This window comes from Perissodus microlepis, chromosome 16, assembly GCF_051167445.1.
Source record: "Perissodus microlepis isolate ML-2025 ecotype Zambia chromosome 16, ASM5116744v1, whole genome shotgun sequence".
NCBI lineage: Eukaryota > Metazoa > Chordata > Actinopteri > Cichliformes > Cichlidae > Perissodus > Perissodus microlepis.
Window position 1 is genome coordinate 21,797,663 of NC_140476.1, and position 25,442 is coordinate 21,823,104.

Genomic DNA, 25,442 nt, shown 5'->3' on the forward strand with positions numbered 1-25,442 from the left:
GCTGAGAGGACAGCTCCTGGCTCAGGTAGATAGGCAGATGGCACTTGAGAGAGAGGAGGATTTTTTAATGCTCTCTAATCCTGTTTACAGTAAGTCTTTTAGGAGAGCTCACCAAGAAGTTACTGGAGCAACACTGGGAGGGGAGGGTACTTAGTGTGGAGGAAACGTGGTCAGAGAGGAGGTAACAATGGCTACATAAAGGCCAAAGAGCAGCCACATGTACTCTATGTATGTAGAGGAATGTGAGGCAGGTTAAGGATTGAGTTGGCCATTAAGGTCATTTTGGAAAAAAATCAAAGAGTCCCTTTAACTGGCAGTTAAATGTGCACTCAGACTCATGAGCTCAGGAGATGACCTTTAGCCACTTGCTATTTCGATCAGAATCAGAATCAGAATACTTTATTAATCCCTGGGGGAAATTATTTTTTGTTACAGTGCTCCATTATAAACCAACATTAAGACAAGACAGACAATACGCTAACTAAGAATAGTACAATATATACATATATATACATACATAAGTCACTCATAAATAAATAGCTGGAAAAGAAACATGTGTAGTTGTAGCTGTAACCAGTGTGTTAAGTGGATGCTTTGTACAGGGAGATGGCCACAGGCAGGAAAGATTTCCTGTGTCGTTCAGTGGTGCTTTTCGGTAATCTCAGTCTCTCACTGAACGTGCTCCTGTGACTGACCAGCATGTCATGGAGTGGGTGGGAGGTGTTATCCAACATTGTCTTTATCTTGGACAGCATCCGCCTCTCCGACACCACCTTGAGGGAGTCCAGCTCCATCCCCACAACATTACTGGCCTTACGGATTAGTTTATTAAGTCTGTTGGCATCTGCGACCCTCAGCCTGCTCCCCCAGCATGCAACAGCATAGAGGATCGCACTGGCCACAACAGACTCATAGAAAATCCTGAGCATTTTCTGGCAGATGTTGAAGGACCTCAGTCGCCTCAAAAAATAGAGACGACTCTGGCCCTTCCTGTAAAGTGCTGTGGTGTGTGATGGGGTTTAAACCGTTTTCAAACTGGAAATCTGCTTCTTCTTACCTTTGAGTAGACCAACCTTTTGTAGCATTTACAAAGAGTGTTTGAACACAGATTTGGAGGTTGAAATTAAAATAATATGATCCTTGAGCAAAAATAAATAAATATATTGTTAATTATTGTGATATTTAAAATGTGGGTCATGTAATCTCTCATATAATCTTAGATTTGCCTAAAAATGTGAAAATTTTAGCTTCATATACCAAAATGCTTTGGGTTTTTTTTTACATTTTAAAATCTGAGGCATCATCAAAACAAACAAGCAAACAAAAAATGAATAATAAACAATAATCTTTAAAAAATTCACATTGCTAAGGACATTTAGTGATACTTTCTGGGACGCAGGTAAATCTCAGAATAATTTGAAAAAAAAAACATGAAATTCTTAGTCACAAACTAAGATCATACTGGATTGAGAAAATATGACAAGCTGTACAGCAGATAGTTTAACTCAAACATAACAGAATGTTGGAGTTTCCAGATGGGAGTCCTATTAAAGCTGAGAAAATACTTTCATTAAATATTTGGATATTTTTCATTTTTGAGATTTTGCCTACCTGTTACACGATGGGTGTGATAATTCAGGTTAAGTTTAAAATATGCTAAGAACAAAGAATTTCATATCACAATTCCTAGGTGACGTCTTTCTTAACACTTTCAGAAAACCTCTCTGAAGATTTTCCAGAGTTTTCAGTTTGAAAACTCTTACGTTGCCTTGTTGGGTGACAACAATATCCCATCACCCTTTAATGACTGTGAGGTAACAAGAATCCACTACTGACAATAACATAGCGTGTGTACAAACTCACCAGTCAAAATAAAATGCTTCACAATGCACCAGTTTGTAAATCATTCTTCACAAGGACCAGACTGGGCTTATTAACTTAAGCAATTTAGTTTCAAATATAAACAGCAACAAAAAAAGCCACATCAGAACAAGCATATTTTTTTCTACAAGTTTTAATATACAAATGAAACCAAATGTATTTTGGAATCAGTTTCTGTACATTCATCTGACAAAATAAAATAAAAAAAAATCCCAAAGAGAACACCATAAAGGTGTTACACAAGAAAACGACAACTGAACAATCTGGCAAAAAGGGAAAACTGAGAACATTAATAAAGGACTGAATGGGTCTTCAGCAGGTCATCGAACGTTACACATGCCAGCGTGTGCGCCCTTAAACTTCTTTTGCAAGGTGTATTCATGTTAAATTCATAAGGTTATCTAATAACCAGGACTTGAAACTCAATAAGCCCATTTTGCAGGACAAACCCAGGCAGGATAACAGCACTAGCCAGTGAAGCAATTTGATATGAAAGCAATGGTTTCGAGAATATGATGGGGAATATTTTGCACGAAATTCTTTTCCTACTGTGCTTCAAAAAATCAGACATCTTATTAACAAACAGATGGCATTTTGTCATGACTGTATACAGTAGGCTGCACTCGCGTTAATCTGCAAATTTGTGTACATAAAGATATCATCATCTGAGACTCCTGTGGATAACAAAGAGTAGAGCCTGACCGATGGATCAGTAGGCCAAAATAATTGGCTGATATTAGCCATTTGGTGATATGAGTATCAGCATTTGTAACACGGAACAAATGAAAACACAACAAGTAAACAAGAGATGAGAACAACACAATTCAAGCATGATGTAAGCACTGATGTTGCCCAGTTTGTCACCAGAGGTTCACTCTGCAATTTCCTTGTTGGCAACAAACATGTCTGAAACGCCACAAACACAACAGCTGGCAGAGCATAAACAAGAACATCTGTTTATTTTTCACAAAGAAAAGAAAAAAATTGGCCGATATATCAGATTAGCAGACTTTTTTCAAATGAAGTATCGGTCGGGCTCTACAGAGAGTCACAGACACACACTGTTATACACACTTTAACTTTATTAGAGAAGTGGGTGACTGCCGGGTCTGTCTGTAACTGGGAGGGAGAGGCACAGTCCTGTGGTTTCAATCATATATTTTTATAATGAAATTCAGTAAGAAAACTCCTGTCTATTAAATACCACACCGACGCTTCTTACATTTTGTCTAAAGTAAATCTCATCTAATAAAACTTTGATACAAAAGAAGGCAACATCAGGGACTACCTGGATAAGAAAAACAAACAACTGAGATCTGAGCTGAACTGAACTGTCAGTCGGATAATACACGAAATGTCTACCGGATGCCAGCAAGCTGAATTCAAACTACAAAAGCTTAAAAGAAACCAAAGATTAAACCAAGGGGGATCCTAATAGAACTTAAAAAATTTTTTTTTTTTAAATATATCAAACTAGGTTTTACCACTGTTATGCTTTCACACATTATCTGCTTGGGCATACTACATAGAAAATTTAATTTTAATATTTCTTTATAAAATAGTTATCAGTATAAAAACAAACAGTAAAAAGTCTTGGATTGATTTGTGTGTCTAGATATGCTTTTATGTTTTTCTGCCCTTTATTTTTAATTAGCCAATTCTTTTATATTCACTAATAGGACCCCCAGGTAGTCAAAGGTTTACATTTTCAAGTTAACGCATAAAATAAAAGAATCTGCTTTAAAAGAAATATTTTCAGTTCATGCTGAAATGACCGTTGCTCAGTATGAGCAGTGATTTTTAATGGCTACAGGAATGTGATGTGCTCAACCGCTCAGCTGCTTTCCTAGTCTATTATCCAGGTTCTGATGTCGGTAAAGGTTAAGTACAAGATCTCGGATTTCATCTCGTTTCCTTCGCACCTGCTGCCGTGGAAACCATTGTTCTAGGTGTAGTGGGAGGTCAAAGTGCACCATGGGGTCCTGAAAGCAGAAGCAGAATTAATTATGCTGTCTTTGAACGCATTATTAGCTAAACTAAATATGATGTTAAAAAAGTGCTTTACCTTCAAAAAGCACTCAACGTATTGTAGCAGGTAGAGGCCACAGTCGCTGCTGTTATCCTGAAGGGGGACGTGGCAGTGTGAGCTTTTCATCTGATCAGGACCAAAGTCCCTCGGTGACCCACGACGCACCTCCCATTCTGACTGCAAGTATCTGACAGACAAATATATGTCATTAAAAAAAAATAAAAATACAATAAAATTTCACACAGACCCATAGCCATGCATACCCAGCTTCAAAATTGTGGATTTAAGGTGTCATACTTACTCCCGCAACAGTTTGAAGACTCGTTCATGAAGAGAAAGTTTAAGGGAATCCATGATAAGAATACACGGCCTACAGAGAGGACAGACAGCTGCAAGTCAGTGTTTACTTTTACATCAAGCTTTCATTTGTGAAGTCTTTTTGTTCGGATGTGTTTAAATACCCAGAGACCAGGGGGGAAAATACATAAACTTCCAAAACACACAAAGACCATTGCCTCTTTTCCGCAAGTGCCTACTTGGCTCAGCTCAGCTGTTAGGGGTTTTACATTAAGTTGTAGTGCCTTTTTAACCACTGTTGTAAATACATAAATTCCTGCACCATCTCATAGTATAAGAGCCTTATCCCTATTATTTAACTGTGTTGTTTATTATTCTGGATTTTTACTCTTTATCATGCTGCTGTAGCACAAAAATTTCCCTTGTGGGATCAAAAAGTATCCAACCATCTACCTGGTAGCAGGTATTTATTAGTACCTGCTCAGACAAGCCGAGTCGCTCCAAAGATGTGACATCATACTGCATGCCACCGATTGGTCGGTCAAAGGCATCACTCATCACCCATGAGACCAACTCCTTCACAAAAATCTAAACCACCATTTTTGAAACCCAGCAACAAGGGAAACCAACACAGTGAGCGGCATGTTGAGTGTGACTGAACTCAACGGGTTAAATCAGCCAGTGGTGGCTGACCAGTAACTGTCGGCGATGCTTATGACTTCATTAGACGTATGTTGGAAGCAGCTTTCTGCTTAAACATATGCGCCTAATACATTTTGGATAGAAGTCATGTCAAGCTACACAAAGCAGATGAGCCTGGCAGGAAGTCACAAACAGCCACAATTTAGAGCATTGGGCTGCTTTTCCTAATAAAACACCCCATCTAGACCCACCCTACTAAACCATTATCAGTGCATGAATATAAATGGTGTTAAGAGGTCAGAAAACAGATGATCAGAGGACAACAGGAGACTAAAAACTAAAAAGGTGTAAAAACTTACCTTTTGCAAACTGTCTTCTTTTGCCACGTCAGCTCTGTACAACTCTACAAAGACAAAAATAGACTGAGCTGGTTTGCAGGAACAAACAGACACTTTTAAATATTCTTATATGTAACTGAATTATATCTTACTACTGGATTAGGTGGTGAATCTTTGGTGAATTCTTCCTGGGTATTTTCTAAAAGACACGAAACGACACACAATGATTACCTCCACCTTTCTGTCGTCACTGGTATAAACACCAAAGACAAAGAAGGCATGAGTCAAAAATACCTGTCTCTGTGTCTATATTGTTACTGCGCATAGGTGATTTCTCCGCATCATCATTAAAGCTTTTACTTCCTTGGGCATCATCTTGACTCTCAGACTCCTCCGTCACGTCGCTGCTCTTTCCTGTCCAGCCCTCGATTTTAGGCTCACCCAGTCCGGGAAAGCAAATGACAACTAAATACCAGTGAGCTCTAAATGGAGAGAGTCATGTGATGTGTTTAACAGCTTTACTGAAAATTAAAAAGAGAAGAAAACTGTGCAAATAACACCTGTGCTGAACTTACTCCTGATTGACAGGTACAAACAAGAAGTCCTTTTTGAAGATGTCGACGTGTCGTGTCCATGTCTTCACGCGTTGGTGCCGCCTCTGTCTCTGACAGCTGAATACAAACAAAAATAAAAACAAAAACATTTTTGGAGTCGTGCCTGTAACATGAATCTTGATTACAGGACATATCAGGTCTAAATACATTAAACATGCAATCTATTAAGCATTGCATTTTGGTCTTTGAAGCTTAGATGGTGTAGATGTGGACATCTACACTAATGACCAATGCATCCAACTCAAAAGGTACTGTAGGTTATAATACTGTTTAAGGAGGATGTAGTGTATCTTAAACGGCTGGCAGTTATTGTGCTATCTTGTTAAATCCAGTAAAGTGTAAGAAGGTAAGAACTCCTCTCTTTTTTTAAGTGAGGACATTTCACACAATCAGTACACCCCAAAGCAGACTGCAAACTCTATCAGGGTTACTTACGAGTCGCTGTTGCCACCTTCACTGGCATTGTCCCGCCGCGTCAGCTGCTTGTAGAAGAAGCTGCTGAAAATGTGGGAGCGCTCGACCACTGAAGCAGATGCGTTCTGGAGGAGGTATCTGGTTTTAAAAACACAAAAATCAAAAACAATCAATTTAGAAGCATCTCTATCCCAAGACTCAGAATCAGTTAACGTCTTTTGTTTAATAAATAAAAAAATTTAAAGTTCATACTTGAGGTAAAAATCAATGATAACATCGTTAAGGTATTTCCCACTGTCAAGGCACTGCAGGTCCTCCATTGTAACAGTGATTCCTCCTTTCATTGGCGGAGGAGGAAACTGGATCAACCTAAGTAAGGAAGCAGGAGATAAGAATGATCCGTTATATAGATCATCAGAACTTTTAGGTTATACATATTATTCAAAGTGTTTTTTATGAGGATGCACTGATCTCATAAGTCAGATTAGTATTAACACCCCAAATAATTTGCAGTTTGTTTATTCATTCACATTCACTGATTGATCAGTGATTGATCTAAGAATTAAGTTAGTTCAGTCAAAATATTCCCTGCTCTCCTCTTGTCGTCCATAAATATAATCCCAATAAGTTCCTCGCAGTGTGTTACAGCTTGAACATTTTAATCATTTTGCCTCTGGACATCACCACAGTGGATCTGAAATTAAGCAATCACAATGTGATCAAAGTGGAGGCTTCAAATTTATTCGAGGAGCTCAATAAAATATTATTTTAGCAATTTAGGATATTACAACATAGCACAATTTTCAAAGGCTCAGAATTAACTAAGAATTATACTTTGCAGTCAATTGGCATCCCCAGAGGTTCCTCCTTTGAGAAGCTCTGACAGTATTTACTGCAGCTGTGTTCAGCTGTTTGTTTGTGGAGCTCTCTGCTTTCAGTTTTGCTTTCACCAAGTGGAAAATAAGCTTGGGCTGAGATCAGTAGACTGACTTGGCCACTTGAGAACTTTCTGTTCCTTGTTTTCAGGTAGTTTTAGCTTTGTGTTTGGGGTCATTATCCTCTTTAATAAAGGTCATCCAGGTTTCCGGATTTTGACTGCATCCAAGTAGTAAAGCATTTTGCAAAGAATTCATGCTGCTACTTCTATCAGCAGTCACATCATCAATCAGCAACAATGACCCAGTTCCACTGGCAGCCATACATATCCATGCCATCAGATTGTCTCTACTGTGTTTGACAGATGATGTGGTATGCTTCAGATCACAAGCCCTTCCTTTTGTTCTTCATACTCTTCTCTTCCCATCACTCTAGTTCACGCTCATCTGGACTTAATCTTTCTGCAGAATCCTACTCCACAGCTGGAACAGATGTTTTTTAGATGTTCCTTAGCTAAGTCTAACCAGTTTGTTCTGTTCGTGACCAATACTAGCTGTTTGAATCTTGCTGTAGCCCCTCTGTATTTACTGTCACAAAGGCATCTTTTGATTATAGCCCTTGATGGTGATACAGCTACTTCTTTACAGGGAGTGCAGAATTATTAGGCAAATGAGTATTTTGTCCACATCATCCTCTTCATGCATGTTGTCTTACTCCAAGCTGTATAGGCTCGAAAGCCTACTACCAATTAAGCATATTAGGTGATGTGCATCTCTGTAATGAGAAGGGGTGTGGTCTAATGACATCAACACCCTATATCAGGTGTGCATAATTATTAGGCAACGTCCTTTCGTTTGGCAAAATGGGTCAAAAGAAGGACTTGACAGGCTCAGAAAAGTCAAAAATAGTGAGCTATCTTGCAGAGGGATGCAGCAGTCTCAAAATTGCAAAGCTTCTGAAGCGTGATCATCGAACAATCAAGCGTTTCATTCAAAATAGTCAACAGGGTCGCAAGAAGCGTGTGGAAAAACCAAGGCGCAAAATAACTGCCCATGAACTGAGAAAAGTCAAGCGTGCAGCTGCCAAGATGCCACTTGCCACCAGTTTGGCCATATTTCAGAGCTGCAACATCACTGGAGTGCCCAAAAGCACAAGGTGTGCAATACTCAGAGACATGGCCAAGGTAAGAAAGGCTGAAAGACGACCACCACTGAACAAGACACACAAGCTGAAACGTCAAGACTGGGCCAAGAAATATCTCAAGACTGATTTTTCTAAGGTTTTATGGACTGATGAAATGAGAGTGAGTCTTGATGGGCCAGATGGATGGGCCCGTGGCTGGATTGGTAAAGGGCAGAGAGCTCCAGTCCGACTCAGACGCCAGCAAGGTGGAGGTGGAGTACTGGTTTGGGCTGGTATCATCAAAGATGAGCTTGTGGGGCCTTTTCGGGTTGAGGATGGAGTCAAGCTCAACTCCCAGTCCCACTGCCAGTTTCTGGAAGACACCTTCTTTAAGCAGTGGTACAGGAAGAAGTCTGCATCCTTCAAGAAAAACATGATTTTCATGCAGGACAATGCTCCATCACACGCGTCCAAGTACTCCACAGCGTGGCTGGCAAGAAAGGGTATAAAAGAGAACGGCAAACTCAACATCGAAGTTTACCGGAAGCCCACACACACGGACCAGTACCTCCTCTTTGACTCCCATCACCCTTTGGAACACAAACTTGGAGTAATTAGGACCCTACACCACCGGGCAGAACATGTTCCCTCTAAGCCTGAAGGAAAAAAGAAGGAACACACACACATGTAAAGGAAGCACTCAAAACGTGCGGCTATCCTAAATGGGCGTTCTTAAAGTCAGCAAAGAGGCACAGAAAAGAAGACCAGACACCAGCGAGGGAGGATAAGAAGGACAGACGCAACAACATTGTCATCCCCTATGTAGCCGGTGTATCAGAAAAACTTAGGAGAGTTTTCTCCAAGCATGACATCCCGGTGCATTTCAGACCCAGCAACACGCTCAGACAAAAACTGGTTCACCCGAAAGACAAAACGCCAAAACACAGACTTAACAATGTGGTGTATGCGGTACAGTGCAGCGAGGAATGCCCAGACCTCTACATTGGAGAGACCAAACAGCCACTTCACAAGCGCATGGCACAACACAGAAGAGCCACCTCCACAGGACAAGACTCAGCAGTCCATCTGCATCTTAAGGATAAAGGACACTCTTTCGAGGATGCCAATGTTCACATTTTGGACAGAGAGGACAGATGGTTTGAAAGAGGAGTGAAAGAAGCCATCTATGTCCACTGTGAGCGACCATCTTTGAACAGAGGCGGGGGTTTACGACACCAACTCTCTGCCATCTATAATCCAGTTTTGAGATCCCTTCCCAGACGCCTTAACGCCCACTCACATCCTGGGCCATCTGACCTCAGGAATTCGCATGATAAGGTGGGGCCAGGTTTCACAATGAACACACCCGAAACTCTGGCTGATTGGGACCCACACCCAGTTTCACACCTTGGCTCAGGCGATTAGAGGATCATCAGGGGGTCCTTTTGTCCCTCTGTGGGGGGATACTCCCACTAGGTTTATATCTGGGACTCTCCACCATTTGACCTTAGAACTGAAGAAGCTTCTCGGATGAGAGGTGAAACGTCTTCAAGTAACTTAAAGAAGTCCAGACGCTTTTCTTTGCAAGCTCCTTTGACTACGATGACCTGGATGACTGAGAACCTTCACAGACAGGTATAAAAGAAGAAAAACTAATGACATGGCCTCCTTGTTCACCTGATCTGAACCCCATTGAGAACCTGTGGTCCATCATCAAATGTGAGATTTACAAGGAGGGAAAACAGTACACCTCTCTGAACAGTGTCTGGGAGGCTGTGGTTGCTGCTGCACGCAACGTTGATGGTGAACAGATCAAAACACTGACAGAATCCATGGATGGCAGGCTTTTGAGTGTCCTTGCAAAGAAAGGTGGCTATATTGGTCGCTGATTTGTTTTTGTTTTGTTTTTGAATGTCAGAAATGTATATTTGTGAATGTGGAGATGTTATATTGGTTTCACTGGTAAAAATAAATAATTGAAATGGGTATATATTTGTTTTTTGTTAAGTTGCCTAATAATTATGCACAGTAATAGTCACCTGCACACACAGATATCCCCCTAAAATAGCTAAAACTAAAAACAAACTAAAAACTACTTCCAAAAACATTCAGCTTTGATATTAATGTGTTTTTTGGGTTCATTGAGAACATGGTTGTTGTTCAATAATAAAATTATTCCTCAAAAATACAACTTGCCTAATAATTCTGCACTCCCTGTATAAATATTCCCGAATGTGCTAGATGTGTTGTGAAAGGGTTTTCCTCACCTATGAGAGTTTTACGATCATCCACTTAACCTGTTTTTCATGGTCAACCATGAGTTTTTGGTTTTCCTCAAAAAATAACAAGTAGCAGGCCACAACTATCCACAAAACTGCTCCAACCTCCCTGAATTAACACCTACATCAGCCCATTGAAGACTCCATTCATATTACACCAAAGTAATTAACTAACAGATAAACAGTTAAATAACACAAAAGTTTCTGGTTTTCCACTATTTATACTGGGTCCACAGTTTAAAAATATAAAAAACATTTCTATGAATTAATCAACTCAATTTATAATAATAGGACAGTCTGTATAAGGAAATACCCAAACTTTTCCTGTAACTTTTTAACATTTAGTCTCACTTGTCCAGGCAACTTAAAATCAAAGTACCTGACATACACCTTTAATCACAGCTTAATTGCTGTATTTCAAATCCTCTGTGTTGGTGTAAAGAAGCAGAAATTATAAAATTTGTGCCACTGTCCAAATACTTAAGGACCTGTCTGTACAAATATTTTAAATATACTGGTGGTCTGTATAAACAGATCTCAAACCTCCACTGATGAATCTCATAAGCATCTTAGCTTAGGCTACTTGCCTGTGAGCCAGACCCTGATGTTTATATTTAGTCCAGCTGGAGCCTGGTTTACACAGTGACACAGAGTAGGATCCTCTGGTTCTACGATGGCACATTGTATACACAGGAGTCGGTTCCTCTTTCTCCTTCTGTGGAGGGAAATGCACATCACAGACCAGTGGCTGTCAGGTGATTGTGAAGTGGGCACAAGCTAAATGTGCAGGCTTGCAAGCTGAATACCAGTAAAGAAAAAACGGTTTGGGGGGGGGGGGGGGGGGGGGGGATATACTCTTACTGAACCACCCAGTAGACACTTACATCAGAGGGACATTCAACCCTTTGTTCTTCCTGATCAGGCTTTGGTTTGAGCAAAGGTGCTTCTGTGTCTGGCTCTGGTGCAATCTCTGTCTCTAAAACTGAGTCTGTCTTTTGTGCTGTGGGCTTTTTGTCTTCTTCAGGTTCTGTGTCCGTGTTTGTCACACCCAGCACGGAGAGCAGGAAAGAGTCTAGTCCAGTTCTTCTAATCAGCTCTATGCTATCATCCAGAGAAAGAACAGGAGACAGAACGTCTCCCAACTCACTAAATCTGTCTGTACTGTGCCTTAAATTGGTTTGTTCATTTGCCAGAGTCTTGAGACAGACAATGTCCAGGAGAGAGCGCAATAAAGCTCCCTCCATTCCCTCCAGAGGTTCTCTCAGAGTCAGCAGGATGAAAGGGCTGGTTTTCCCTATTAAAACAGAGCGCAATATGAAATAATGCTGAATGCTGGCACTATATAACAGAAACCTTCAGCATTTGTAAGTTTAAATGACCAAAACCCTGAACTTGTCATCCAGCAGTCTCACCAGTGTTCACAGCTCCATCTTTTTTGGCCGACAGCAGGCAGAGGTCCTGCTGTACCGAAGCTGCAGCAGTTTCTGACACACAAAATAGCAGCACAGCAGCAGGTGTGGGCTCCTCATCACCCTTAAAGTGCAGCTGTCGTTCTTCCAGTTCCTGTCGCTCCCAAACACTGTACCTCCTCAGCTCCGTACGCTCAAAGGTCAACTTCACCTCCAGCTCCTCACTGGTGTCTGAACACAAGATGCGGTCGTAAGGACAATACATTTTTACAAAAAGCTTTACACTTTATTCTTGTTTCTGGTATTTTACAACAATGTTTGTCTTGTTAAATTGACAAACAGCTTGTATATTTTGTGCAAGTATTTTTAAAGTATAAGGTAACAATTTTGTTCTTGCCCTTTATAAATCTTTTTCTAGCTAAGTAATAGTTTTGGTTTTAATGCTTTGGAAAATAATGTTCAACCACTCTTCTTTAATAGAAACATGGGTTACGCACACAAAGGTAGGCTAAAATGTCATTAAATGAACCCATAAATTGACGGAGTTTTACAGATTCAGAGGTGAAAGTCTACTGGGATCTTGAGGGTTTGACGCATTAGCACAAAGAAGCTAAGCGAAATAAGTGAAAAGCTAGGAGAGGATACTGTGCCAAAACAAAATGAGGTGACTTGTTTTTGTGCCAAAGCTTATACAACCCTGCCCAAAGGCACAAAAAATGATCAGAAGAGCTGATGGAGAGAGGTTCTCTTTAAAAGTTATTAAGAAAAGGAATTACTTAAGATCAAAACATATTTACAATATTACCTTTGAGTGGGATGATGATTTCTTCCTTCTTTATCTGTGAACAGAGAGAAAGATGCATTAGATTTTCAAATTCTGTGCATGCTTACGGCAAAAAGCCCATCTTTGCATTTTATTAGGGTTACCGCGATGGGTCCATTTGCTTTTCCATGATAGACTCCGCAGTGCAGACCACAGAAGGGCAACTCCATGCAGGAATAGTCTATATCGAGACTGGGAGCTGAAGTCACTGGAAGAGTAGTGTCGTGCACAACAAACACCTGCAAAACACAAACAGACACACACATGCAAAGTTTACAGGAAATAGAGCAAAGCAGGCTGCGCAGCCGCACAACGATGCAAACAGATTAATACACTGTAATGTCAGGATAATAACAGACTACAAAGATAACTAGTGGCATGATTAAAGGGCAGCATGCAGAGGCTATATAAAATTGTTGCTTTGGCACCATCTGGTGGTGGTTAAAAGAATGACATGGCAGTTTGCAGGTATTCCGCTGTCTATTGAAAAATAGTATATCGAGATATTTGTCTTGATATGTTGCTCAAATGAGAAAGAAAGAGATGACGCAGGAGGTCACCTGGTTGTCTATTCTGCAGGAGTTTGTTCAACCTTTTTGTGGCACTAAATGAAACTGATCTGTGATATTGTGCTACAGCTAAAGAACACACACACACACACACACACACAAATATTCTTACTCACTGCATGCACTGCAAAGCTATTTAAAGCTGAATTCAGTGACTCTTCCTGCCAAAATTTGATGCATGTGTTAAATGCATTGACTATAAACCATTGTTAATGTACCAGGTTTGAAACTCGATGTTCTCCTTATAATGCCACGATCTTACTATGGTGGCAGTTTTTGAAAGCAGCTGTAGAGTGATCTTAGTTCACGTGACTGTGAAATCGATAACATAATGGTTTCGAAAAGAACAAGTTCTTCCTTTTATTATATCCAGACATCCACGTGCATGGCTCCTCTCTCCCTTCGTGTCATTGGGTCAGATACAAGACTAAGTGGCTGCAGCACAGGCAAAGTATTGTCTTTTAATTAGCAGTTGGTGACTTGGACACCCTGGGGTGAAGTAAAACCTTAGGCCCCCAGATCATGTCTGTAAAACACCCTTTGTGATGTCATGTTAATCTGGGCATTAGCTCAGCTCAGTTTAGAGGCATGTGCGAGGCTGTTGTCTGCACAATATAAAAAAGGAAAAGAACATACAGGGAGTGCAGAATTATTAGGCAAGTTGTATTTTTGAGGAATAATTTTATTATTGAACAACAACCATGTTCTCAATGAACCCAAAAAACTCATTAATATCAAAGCTGAATGTTTTTGGAAGTAGTTTTTAGTTTGTTTTTAGTTTTAGCTATTTTAGGGGGATATCTGTGTGTGCAGGTGACTATTACTGTGCATAATTATTAGGCAACTTAACAAAAAACAAATATATACCCATTTCAATTATTTATTTTTACCAGTGAAACCAATATAACATCTCCACATTCACAAATATACATTTCTGACATTCAAAAACAAAACAAAAACAAATCAGCGACCAATATAGCCACCTTTCTTTGCAAGGACACTCAAAAGCCTGCCATCCATGGATTCTGTCAGTGTTTTGATCTGTTCACCATCAACATTGCGTGCAGCAGCAACCACAGCCTCCCAGACACTGTTCAGAGAGGTGTACTGTTTTCCCTCCTTGTAAATCTCACATTTGATGATGGACCTCAGGTTCTCAATGGGGTTCAGATCAGGTGAACAAGGTGGCCATGTCATTAGTTTTTCTTCTTTTATACCCTTTCTTGCCAGCCACGCTGTGGAGTACTTGGACGCGTGTGATGGAGCATTGTCCTGCATGAAAATCATGTTTTTCTTGAAGGATGCAGACTTCTTCCTGTACCACTGCTTGAAGAAGGTGTCTTCCAGAAACTGGCAGTGGGACTGGGAGTTGAGCTTGACTCCATCCTCAACCCGAAAAGGCCCCACAAGCTCATCTTTGATGATACCAGCCCAAACCAGTACTCCACCTCCACCTTGCTGGCGTCTGAGTTGGACTGGAGCTCTCTGCCCTTTACCAATCCAGCCACGGGCCCATCCATCTGGCCCATCAAGACTCACTCTCATTTCATCAGTCTATAAAACCTTAGAAAAATCAGTCTTGAGATATTTCTTGGCCCAGTCTTGACGTTTCAGCTTGTGTGTCTTGTTCAGTGGTGGTCGTCTTTCAGCCTTTCTTACCTTGGCCATGTCTCTGAGTATTGCACACCTTGTGCTTTTGGGCACTCCAGTGATGTTGCAGCTCTGAAATATGGCCAAACTGGTGGCAAGTGGCATCGTGGCAGCTGCACGCTTGACTTTTCTCAGTTCATGGGCAGTTATTTTGCGCCTTGGTTTTTCCACACGCTTCTTGCGACCCTGTTGACTATTTTGAATGAAACGCTTGATTGTTCGATGATCACGCTTCAGAAGCTTTGCAATTTTGAGACTGCTGCATCCTTCTGCAAGATATCTCACTATTTTTGACTTTTCTGAGCCTGTCAAGTCCTTCTTTTGACCCATTTTGCCAAACGAAAGGACGTTGCCTAATAATTATGCACACCTGATATAGGGTGTTGATGTCATTAGACCACACCCCTTCTCATTACAGAGATGCACATCACCTAATATGCTTAATTGGTAGTAAGACTTGGAGTAAGACAACATGCATGAAGAGGATGATGTGGACAAAATACTCATTTGCCTAATAATTCTGCACTCCCTGTATAAGGGGATTATAAAAACTGAGATCGCATATGAAATGTGTTTGTGCTGGACTGAACACACTCTACTAACCTGCATGCCAGCAGTGTGTTGCTGTTTGGCCTCAGCTTCCTGTGACGACTGACCCTTTATTACTGCGTCTTCCACAGCGACCAGTGTGCGGACTTGGCTGCAGCCCCGAGAAACGTCTCCACCCTCCTCATCGTCACTGGACAGCACAACTGAAACACAACCATTAAGACAACATGAGGCCAGAGTGAACCTTTTCTTTGGAATTGTCTAAAAGTACAAAACGCTTGAGGACACATAAGCCCCTATCTGATACTGTATAATGGAAATGTAATGGGCTTTAAAGCCACAGTGAGGACAGTAGTAATCCAGGAAAAGGCACGTGGGTAAGCTAAACAGTGAAAACATTGTAGCTGCTAATTGTATTTTCACGTGCTCCCGGATGGCCCCTTTTCCTGCGTCAGTCTTCAGTGTGTTCATGTGCCTCATAAACATAGAAAGAACATGGATGCTACAGAGAAGTTGTATTTTAGTGTTTAAGGCATTAAAATAACAGCTTGTTAACTTGATAAATAAGTAAGTCCTCAGGGTAGCTGACATCTTTGACATTTTTAGTAACTTTTCAAACTAATTTTGGTGAATGTATGCAAAAAGCAACTAATGGTTACAACCTAATAACATCCTGCTTCACACTCAAAAGAATCAGCTGAACTGGTTCAGGCATCAGACTACTAGGATGCCTCCTAGTAGGGATGGACCCCAAAACCTGGTTTTGAATGAACCCTGGGAAAAAAATAATTAAAAACTGGAGAATCAATAAGCACCAAAATTATCAGTACTGCTTTCAGCCGTGGAGAAATAAAAAAGAAAGAAATTACATGTATTTATTGCTACATAAACAAAGTTATCTTTTACATTTTATCTGACCACCATTACTGATTAAGAGATTAGTTTAAGATGCATTTAACTAGTCCAACAGATAGCGCCCTCTGTGTCGCACGCAAGGGCCGGGGTGCAGGGGAGGCTCTGTGTCACACATACGCACACACAAATCCTGGTCTTTGTGAAGAGGGCTGAGAGAATTAAACGCTCAAAAGTATAGCTGTACTTTGTTAGAGTGAAACGGCTCGTCACCACAAATGGGGTCATATGATTGTTGGGTTTTTCTCTGTATCTATGAAGCGCCTTGAGGCGACTTTTGTTGTGATTTGGCGCTATATAAATAAAATTGAATTGAATTGAATTGAAATGCAGGTCTTTTAATCTGTTAAAACAATCAGCAAAAGCCTATTTCTCCATCACATGCTGTAAATAGGCAGTAGCTTTCTCTCTCATAATCGGGAATATTGGTTGTGCAACTTTTCTGACTAAGAGCCGCTTATAACATGTATGACTTAGTAACACACTTTATTTTGATGACCACTATTTCAAGGTGAGTCAATTTCAAAGTCACTGAGCAGATGCAGCACAATTAATTACTGAAGTTTTGTTTAAATGAGGCCCTCTCACACACACACAAACACATAACAAAAGAGCAGACTGGTATTCATTTGCCAGGTTCTGGCCTGCTCAGACACACTCAGCAGTGGACTGAAGCCACACGTTTGTTGGGTGTACTCACTGGGCTCAGAGGGACTGATCTGATTCCCGTTGTCCTGTGTGGATGACAGGCTTTGTCTTGGGCTGCCAGTAAAATCTTCGCGTTCCAAATCGGGGTTGATGACTGGGACAAGAACTTCTGTTCCATCGTCTTCACCCACCGTGAACTGCACTATGCAACGCTCCAAGCTCTCCAAATCGCCATCCTCTCTACTGTCCTCGTGACAAATGGGTGCAGAGAATGCTCCTCCATCTCTTCCATCTTCTTCTGTGAGCTGAAGAACGCTCTCGCGGTTGCGTTTGGGGCTCTCCGTTCCATTGCATTGGGACGCCGAATCCCTTCTTTTCCTCTTCTATCACACAACATAAAGTATAATGTATCACTTCTGCTGTTTACTGAGCACACAGCATAAACTGAAAGATCACAGAGCCATTTTTAGAATACAGTAAAACAAAATAAATTTTTAATCTCACTTTTTAGACACGGAATAACAACTGCTGAGTCTTAAAGACGTTGGTAGGCAGGTTACTCGTTTCCCAGCTTTTGTTCTAATCTAGTTAACTGTAGCACTAAATTTACTAAAACGATACAGGGGTGGAATTCATGCAGTAACTCTTAGGCTCAGGTCACAGCATACTAACATGTACTGGGAAGTAAGATGTGCCTCGTCACTTTATCTCCTGAAAAAGTTCCTTATATCACTGAATCTCTTAAATTCAAAGAGGAAGTGAGCTTCTGTCTCAACCTAATCTGTCCAACAGTCACATTTTCTATTGGTTTGCCAACACTTTTTCTCTTGTCACCTGCCAGTTCTTGATCACTGAGCCTGCAGTTGGTTAGGATGCGTCTCTACTTTTTATCTCTAACTTTAGAGCCAGAATCTCCCCACACATGATCTCAATTTTTATGGCCAGGAAGTATGCCAATCAACTTTGGCTTTCAGTTTCTGTTTTTCCAGTGTTTCAGACTCTGACTGCTTACGTGGAAAGGACTCAAAGCCTTATTCAAAGCACAAGGCTGACAAGAAAATTTGCTACCATGTTTGCATAGTCTGGTGCACACCTGCTGAGCTCTCCGGGGATTGGTTAAGTTTAATCAAGGTTGATTGTTCCTGGTTTCATTTTGAGTTTTAAAAGTGGTACTCACCAGACTAGGCTGTGCATCTTTTTCTGAATCAGTCCACCTGTCTTTGATGTCACAGGACACTATATCCTCAGCAGGCTCCCAGCTCAAAGACAACCCACAGTCTGCATGACAAACATATAAAGTTAAAATACACTCATACACCACTGACAACCTATGAATGGAATTCCCTGTCCTCAAAGCAGGTCAAAAACAGGAAAACGATTACTAAACTTTAAACACTGATAAGTAAACAGAGTAACATGTGATGTCCTTTGCTCTATATAACTTTTGTTTTTTTAAAGCTACTCTGGAAATAAGACCAGCGGTGGATGGAACGGTAATGTCTCGAGTACACGATTTATTCACAGTTAAATCCAACATTGTCTTTATGACAACAAAGTCAGTCACAAAAGAGCACCAGCAGCATTAAACCAACAACTGCATCAACTCTTCATGTTTACCCACCTACAACTTCAGCAAATCTGTCATCTTCTGTGTTGTCCTTGCCTATTATCACCTCCTCGATATCTTTGCTTTCTTCTTTGTCCTCTTGGTTGTCAACATTTTGTGGTCTTCTTCTAAGGCTCAACCTGTGGAGAAAAAGACGGGAAAAGATGTTCTGATTATGCTGTACAGTTTATTCCTATTTTTAGCAAACTGTTAAAAATTGGGTGTTTCCATTCAGGTCTGGGTTGAAAAAAAAAAAGTATGCTGGCTTTAGTGTAAAGTGCGTTGTATGTAAATATGTTTCCCCAATTAAAATGAGCTACTGCAGATTCTACAAGCCTCTAAAGATGTAAAATTAATGAAAGTGGCCAGAAAGACATACACTTTTTAACTTACTTTCCCCCCTTCGTCTTATTGGGTTGGTCGGTGTTTACCAGAACTTACTGCTCGTAAGGATATTTGAGAGAGACTGACTGCTTCATCTAACTAATAGTCCTTCACATTACTTCTTTTACAATGCTATCCCACCTTTGGGAGGTTGGAGTGACAGTCCTCTGGTTGCGCTTGGGTGTCACACTCTTGCTCCTGTTATTCCTGGCTTCCCTCTGACTGGATCTAGTGTCTCTGTAGGTCGGTGTTTCCTCTCTACACTGACCGCTCTCCCTCCACCTGCTTGGCGTTTGTCCTCTGTTCTTCGCACTATGAGTCTTTTTTGTCCTTTCCATATACTCCATGCCGAATTTTGTCTTCAGGACATCTGTCAGGATCAGAAGAGGCTTCCTCCTGTGGGAGAAAGCAGAGAATCGTTGATTCACAACCTTCCGCGAGTGACGTCTTCTCCGCATATTGTTCCCATCAAGCCCACTGAGGTATTCAGGCTTAAAACTCATCTATCTCTGCACGTGAGACTTTATGTGTGCCAGCTGATCAACAGGGTGCGGTCTACTGGTGTAGATAAGTCACATGTGCAGAAATGATAAGCTTGGCTTTGAGTCATGGTGTTTGCAATGTTTCCTTTATGGACCGCAACTCTGACCACTGTGCAAAATTAATAAAATATATACAGAAAAGGCAAATATACCTGGGTGGCCCAAACAGGCATTTTAATGGTCGTATACTAACTGTGCAGCACCTGTCTTAAAGAACAATGACCACCTCCATCTATTTAATTTATCAGCACTCTTTACCCTTCTTCTCCCATTTCTGTTGCTCCTGCAAGTGCTCTGCAGAGAAATTATATTACTCTAATTTTGAAGAAATACTGCAGTGACACTTTTTTATTTTTGTTGTCCTGGAGTAATGAAGGTTAAATTAAGAGAGACCTTGGAGAACTTCATTATTAATCGCGAGCGCCCCATTTTATGAAAAAATAAATAAATGCAAAAAAATTGTATTTATTTATTTATTTTTTTTATTTTTTTTTACAGAGAACATAAGCGCAGTACGCTTCAGTGTAGACAACAGCACATATTTATGAGTTTTAAATCATAAGCAGATATTTTAGTCCGCAGTTTAAAAAAGTCAAATCATCACACGACACTTCTTGCCTCCTTACCTGTCCATGTCCAGTGCGATCATAGCTGCATGGCTGTGATCAAACTTCGTGGATCCGTTTTTATGCGGTGACTTGCGATTTCTGAATTTGCAATCTGCAAACGCAGTCCAGGAAACCTTTCAAAGAGGAGGCAGACACTGTTAGTTATAAGAATAACCCAGAATAACCATGTTAGCATAAAGATAATGCTGTACCTGTCTTTCTAATTTTCCATACTCTGATGAAAGACATGTCATGGGGATTCTGAGTGGATTTTCCATCTAAAATTAATATGGTTATTAGTGACCATGCTTGTATGAAACATATTGCAATGCAATAAACAAAAGCGCAAGATTTCTTTAACACAACTAAGGAAATATGCTAAGCTTGTTGCATGCAGTTGCAACTGTCAGACCAACTGCTGTTAAAGCGGTGTGTATAAACTAGCGTCTATAATCCCAGTTCAAATACAATGATGGGTAGCAGTCAAAGCTCCCTAACCCATGAATTGTTGGACGAGTCAGCTAACACCTATTTAATGGGCACCTATTTAAAAATGTTGACTCTCGGGCAAAAAGACCAGCATTGTCCACTTTCAGCTGTTTTTCAAGAAGCATCTGTTGCTTCTCGTTTTGTCATTGTAAACTAAATCTAGACTTCTGTTAGGAGAACTTAGCATTGTGATATCTTATGTTGTGTTATTTTTGCTAGTTTTCTGATATTTTACAAACACCAGCAATGAATAAGTTCACCGAAGACACAATCAGCAGCTTCAGTGGGAGTCAAAGTAACTCTTAGTTGCAATCCTTGTAACAGCTTTTAAGCATTGATTATGCAAGGAAATCCACTAAGTACAGCTCCCTATCCTCAATCAGTCAGGTCTCCAGCCCTTACTAGGAAGAGAGTGGGCTCACTGATTATCAGACTCACAAGAGCAAACATGTGAGAAAGTAAAAGAATCCCAATTTGCAACGTGCTTGTGATCAGCAAAGGATATGAATGCAGCAATGAAGCCATCAGCACCACAGGATTGGGCCAAGAGGAAATACAATTAAAACGGCACACTCACACAAGCTCACAAGAATGAATGGATAAAATGGAAAGTGGGTATTTCATAAAACATAGGTGATATATATACCAGGTTATCCTTGCCCACTGTAAATGGAATAGTTAAGGCTCTCCTTTGCTCCATCATGGTCCACGGGTAAGGCACAGCAACAAGACTGCAAGAAGCAAACAAACAGACAAATGTGAAAAAAGCCATATAGTGTGCCATCATTATTATTATTATCATCATCATCATAATCATCAAGAACAGTAGCATGTGAATGTGAAAATGGTATAAATCTAACAAACAAGTTTTGTTGGAAGAAAAACTCCAATGGGTGGCTCAGTCAAATAACTTCCAAAAGATGGGGCTGCACGATTTTGCATAAAATGAGAATCACGATTTTTTGGCTTAGAATTGAGATCACGATTCTCTCACGATTTTCTTTTCCAGTATAAATATTTATTGCACTTATTAACTGCACATCAACTTCGTAACAGTTGAGACTGAACATAAAAACAATAAATAAACACAAAAACAACAAATGTCTCACGTTTTGTTGTTGCCGCAAAATGTTGTACTGCTTGAAATTCCGTCTCCACCGTTGCTCGACACTGCGTGTATAGAGCAGGTAGTGCAACAATAGAAAAATAGTTGCGGGACGGCACTGTGTAGCGTTTGTCTAGCGTGTTGATCATTTTCCTAAATCCCTCGTTTTGCACAGTGTTGATGGGAGCCATATCTTTGGCCAGGTGATAAGTAATAGCCTCCGTAATTTCTTTGTGCCTGCGGGAGTTCGACGGGTATAGGGAAGCGCTGTATAAGGTTCCCGTTATTGATGTTTAGGTGGTTGACCGGGACGGATTTTCTCCTGTCACTTTCTTGTCATCCCTGACGTGCTCTCCGTTGTTTTTTCCCCTGCTAATTTTAGCATCACACGGCACAGCTTCTGTATCACGTGGTATAAGGCTCCGCCCTTGTCATTTGTTGAGCAGGAAGAGTGAGCGCTTGTTTTCATGCAGATTACGTCCCGGATCAAAATGCGGTACAATTGTCGTCGTCGTCTTTTTTCTTTTTTTTTTAATCGTTGTCATTTGGAAATGAGATCGCACATAAGTATGAATCGAGATCGCGATTTTCTAACGATTAATCGTGCAGCCCTAATGGACATGCTAACAGATTCCTGCCAAATGTTAATAAAATTTAGACAAATGTGATAAAACAGAGAGAAATGTGCGGTAATGGGAAGACTAATGACTTCCTAAAACAGGAAATACTTGCTGACATATAGTTTTATGACCTATAGTTAGCTGTGAGACAAATATTAACACAGGAATACAACATAACTGCTTCCTCTTGGGATATGTTTTCTGAACATTGAAACAAAACACATTTTCCAGTTTTTATGGAATATTTTATAAACAAAAATGACTGAGCCTGATTTAATGAAACGTGACATAACACTGTGTTTTTTTATTTGCTCAGGCAAAAACATCAGTACTTCATGACTTGTTGTGGTCACGCACACATGGTTAAATAAACAGCAGTTAATCAGCTTGTGTTTAAAAAAAGAAAAGAAAAATGAGGGGGAACATGGCAAACCACACATTCAGCTAAACACTCAAACATTATTAAAACTGAATAATAACCCCAGAACATTACCACAATAAGCTTTCTTTTAAAAAAAAATAATTGAGTAATACATTCATTCCCCGGACACTTTATTAGATACACTTTGTTACTATCAGGTTGGACCCCCACGTCAGAACTGTATTAATTCTCCATGGCATAGATTCAACAAGTTGCTGGAAATATTCCTCAGAGATTTTGGTCCACATTGACATAAAAGCCTCACACAGTTGCTGCAAATTTAATAACGTCGCATCCACATCCCACAGGTGGTCTATCTACTGAGATCTGATAAACTCATTGTCAAGTTCAAGAAACCAGCTGGAGAAGATTTGACCTGTGTGACATGGTGCGCTTTCCTGCTAGAACCAAACCTGAGATGATGTTTACACTCTGGTCATAAAGGGATGGACGTGGCGAGCAATTCTCAGGTAGGCTGTGATGTTTAAACGGTGCTCAGTTGGTACTAAAGGACCTTAAGTGTGCAAGAAAATATCCCCACACTATTACACTTCCACCATATGCTTTCATGTTGTTTACCTTAAATTATAATACTACTAACAAAATGTTGCAGCAGAAACCAGACCAGAATCGGACAATAGAGATTGGACGATTCTGGTGAGCCTGTGCACAATGTGGCCTCAGTTTCCTGTTCTTAACTGCCACTCCGCTGTAGTCTTCTGCTGCACCTTTGTTCCTTATTCTGATGCTCAGAGTTTGAACAGGTCCTCTTGGCCATATCTACATGTGGAAATGCCTCAAATTGATGCCATGTAATTGGCTGTATTTGTTTTGAGTTGAACGGGTGTACCTAATAAAATGGTCAATGGGCATATATCATTATGCATCTGACGTAAATGTCTCTCAGAGTGTGTCAGACTGCAGAATATTGCAGATACATTGCCCACGTTGTTATCCTGCCCAGCGTATCACAAAAGTATGATAACTGACTTCAAACCCTGGAAAAAGTATTATTCAGTAAATAAACCCTCTCCAAAAGGAAACTACATCACATGTTGCTGTAAAAGGGGAAAAAGGCACTTGGCAGACCACACGAATTGCTGCCAAACATGATCAAAAGAAAATGTACTTCCTATATGTTTAAACTCACATGCATTTCCTATTTTGCATCAACCACCATCGACAGATCTTATGAAATTAAATGAATTATAAATCAGTTTCTTTGTGGACTCTCATAAGGCAAAATGATGAAATGCAAACTCAGAAATATATATAAAACTCAGTGTTGTGACTGTAACAGTACCGACTTGCAGCTAACCATAAGCGACCGACACTGCCAGTTCAGCAAGCAACACTCCAGCTTTCTTTTGTAATTGAAGCTGATGTTTAGCGCACATGCTGCTCCCAATCCAAACAGCCAACCTTTATTATGGTTGTAACACGGCACATTGTAACCTCGGAGGTCACCGTGCAGACCTCGTGTTTATTTATGTTTATTTTCGCTGCCTGAACACACCAGAAAGATGAAATCTGATTAGCTCCCGGCTACAGCTAGCACCGTTAATGCTATGGCTTACCCATGATGCTAGAAACACGCAGGAAAGCTAAAGCTTACCCCAGGCCACAGCCGCTCGCAAGTGCAACGCACAGTATCAGGAAACTGGAAACCTACTTTCCCACGGACGTGTACACCTGCACCTTACAGTCACAGAAGGCACACATTTTCCACAGTCCGATAGTGTACTCAACGGGCGCTGAAATATTCCTTTGGAACATCCGGTGAAACCCGGAAGTACATCCAGAGCAAAACAAGAGCGTGAAGAGCAGTTTGTTCCCAGTCCGTGCTGTAGCGCCGGTGTTCTGAGCGGGCTGAGACCAGGGCTTGGACTGGCCATCGGGCATACCGGGCATTTGCCCGGTGGGCCGCTCGTGATTTTTCGTTTTTATGGGCCGATGGGGGTTTATTTCTTCTTCTTTTTTAACGATATAAATGAATGGTGGTGGATTGGCCAGTTGGTCATGATCGAATCTGGGCTTGACCAGTTACAGCAGAGGAGGTCGAACTTTAAAGTTGAGGTGAAAAGGAACGCGATTTCATAACTACTTCAGCTAGAAAGTTACTAATTCAATCATGAAACTGATCAATGATCAGCTGATCGGCTTTTCTCTCTGCGCCAGAAAGAGGGAACCAGCAGATGTCGCGCTAAACAACAGCAGCACGTTTAAGCTTGATCAGCTGTCGGTAGAATTTATTTAATGTTAATTTCTAGTATCAGCTGATGTTTGTTGGAGCCACAGCTGTAAAGCTGCTGGTCATGATATCGGTTTGGATATGTGGTAAGAGGGAAACATGAAGATGAAACCAGGAGATGTCCTTACTGAATCATCAGAGCTGAACTGGTGATGGGGAAACAGGTTTACATTTTAGGTGACATGAATGAGTTGAAGGGAAGTTGAAGGGAAGAAATTAACTGTTTCTGAGAGACAAATAACACCAGGATCCATACTTTTCTTTCTTATTCTCATTTAAAATGTCTAGCTTTTAATAAATATTTATCTGAATCTTACAACCAAAGTTTTCATCTGATGTAAAATGTATAGAAATACATTATTGT

General features: G+C 40.6%; 1 protein-coding gene across 3 annotated transcripts; it reads right to left on the reverse strand.

Moving 5' to 3' along the window:
• Nucleotides 1-1,996: 1,996 nt before the first annotated feature.
• On the reverse strand, nt 1,997-24,633 carry LOC146370886 (sentrin-specific protease 7). Of its 3 annotated transcripts, none has more exons than XM_084908075.1 (23): nt 24,500-24,633; nt 21,328-21,412; nt 20,405-20,470; nt 20,211-20,326; nt 19,184-19,438; nt 18,674-18,798; nt 18,230-18,330; nt 17,105-17,435; nt 15,547-15,695; nt 12,829-12,963; nt 12,707-12,740; nt 11,905-12,132; nt 11,377-11,786; nt 11,080-11,207; nt 6,468-6,584; nt 6,237-6,353; nt 5,763-5,858; nt 5,482-5,669; nt 5,340-5,386; nt 5,209-5,252; nt 4,212-4,280; nt 3,947-4,097; nt 1,997-3,863 (listed from the first exon to the last, which is right to left on the reverse strand). In XM_084908075.1, the coding sequence occupies exons 1-23, from the start codon at nt 24,601-24,603 to the stop codon at nt 3,708-3,710; spliced, it is 3,252 nt and encodes a 1,083-aa protein (XP_084764201.1). In that variant the 5' UTR covers nt 24,604-24,633; the 3' UTR covers nt 1,997-3,707. The 3 variants fall into 3 exon arrangements, with proteins under 3 accessions (XP_084764201.1, XP_084764203.1, XP_084764202.1); XM_084908077.1 differs by having other exon boundaries at nt 24,443-24,601; XM_084908076.1 differs by lacking the exon at nt 20,405-20,470 and having other exon boundaries at nt 24,500-24,632.
• Nucleotides 24,634-25,442: the final 809 nt, after the last annotated feature.

What these genes read in the sequence shown, in the direction of transcription:
- LOC146370886 (XM_084908075.1), bottom strand. Translation starts at nt 24,603, where the DNA reads ATGTTCCAAAGGAATATTTCAGCGCCCGTTGAGTACACTATCGGACTG. An exon ending in ATGGAAAATTAGAAAGACAG is followed by an intron (nt 20,327 to 20,404) that starts GTACAGCATTAT and finishes CCTCTTTGAAAG; the next exon opens with GTTTCCTGGACTGCGTTTGC. An exon ending in GGGTTGAATGTCCCTCTGAT is followed by an intron (nt 11,208 to 11,376) that starts GTAAGTGTCTAC and finishes TTCCCTCCACAG; the next exon opens with AAGGAGAAAGAGGAACCGAC.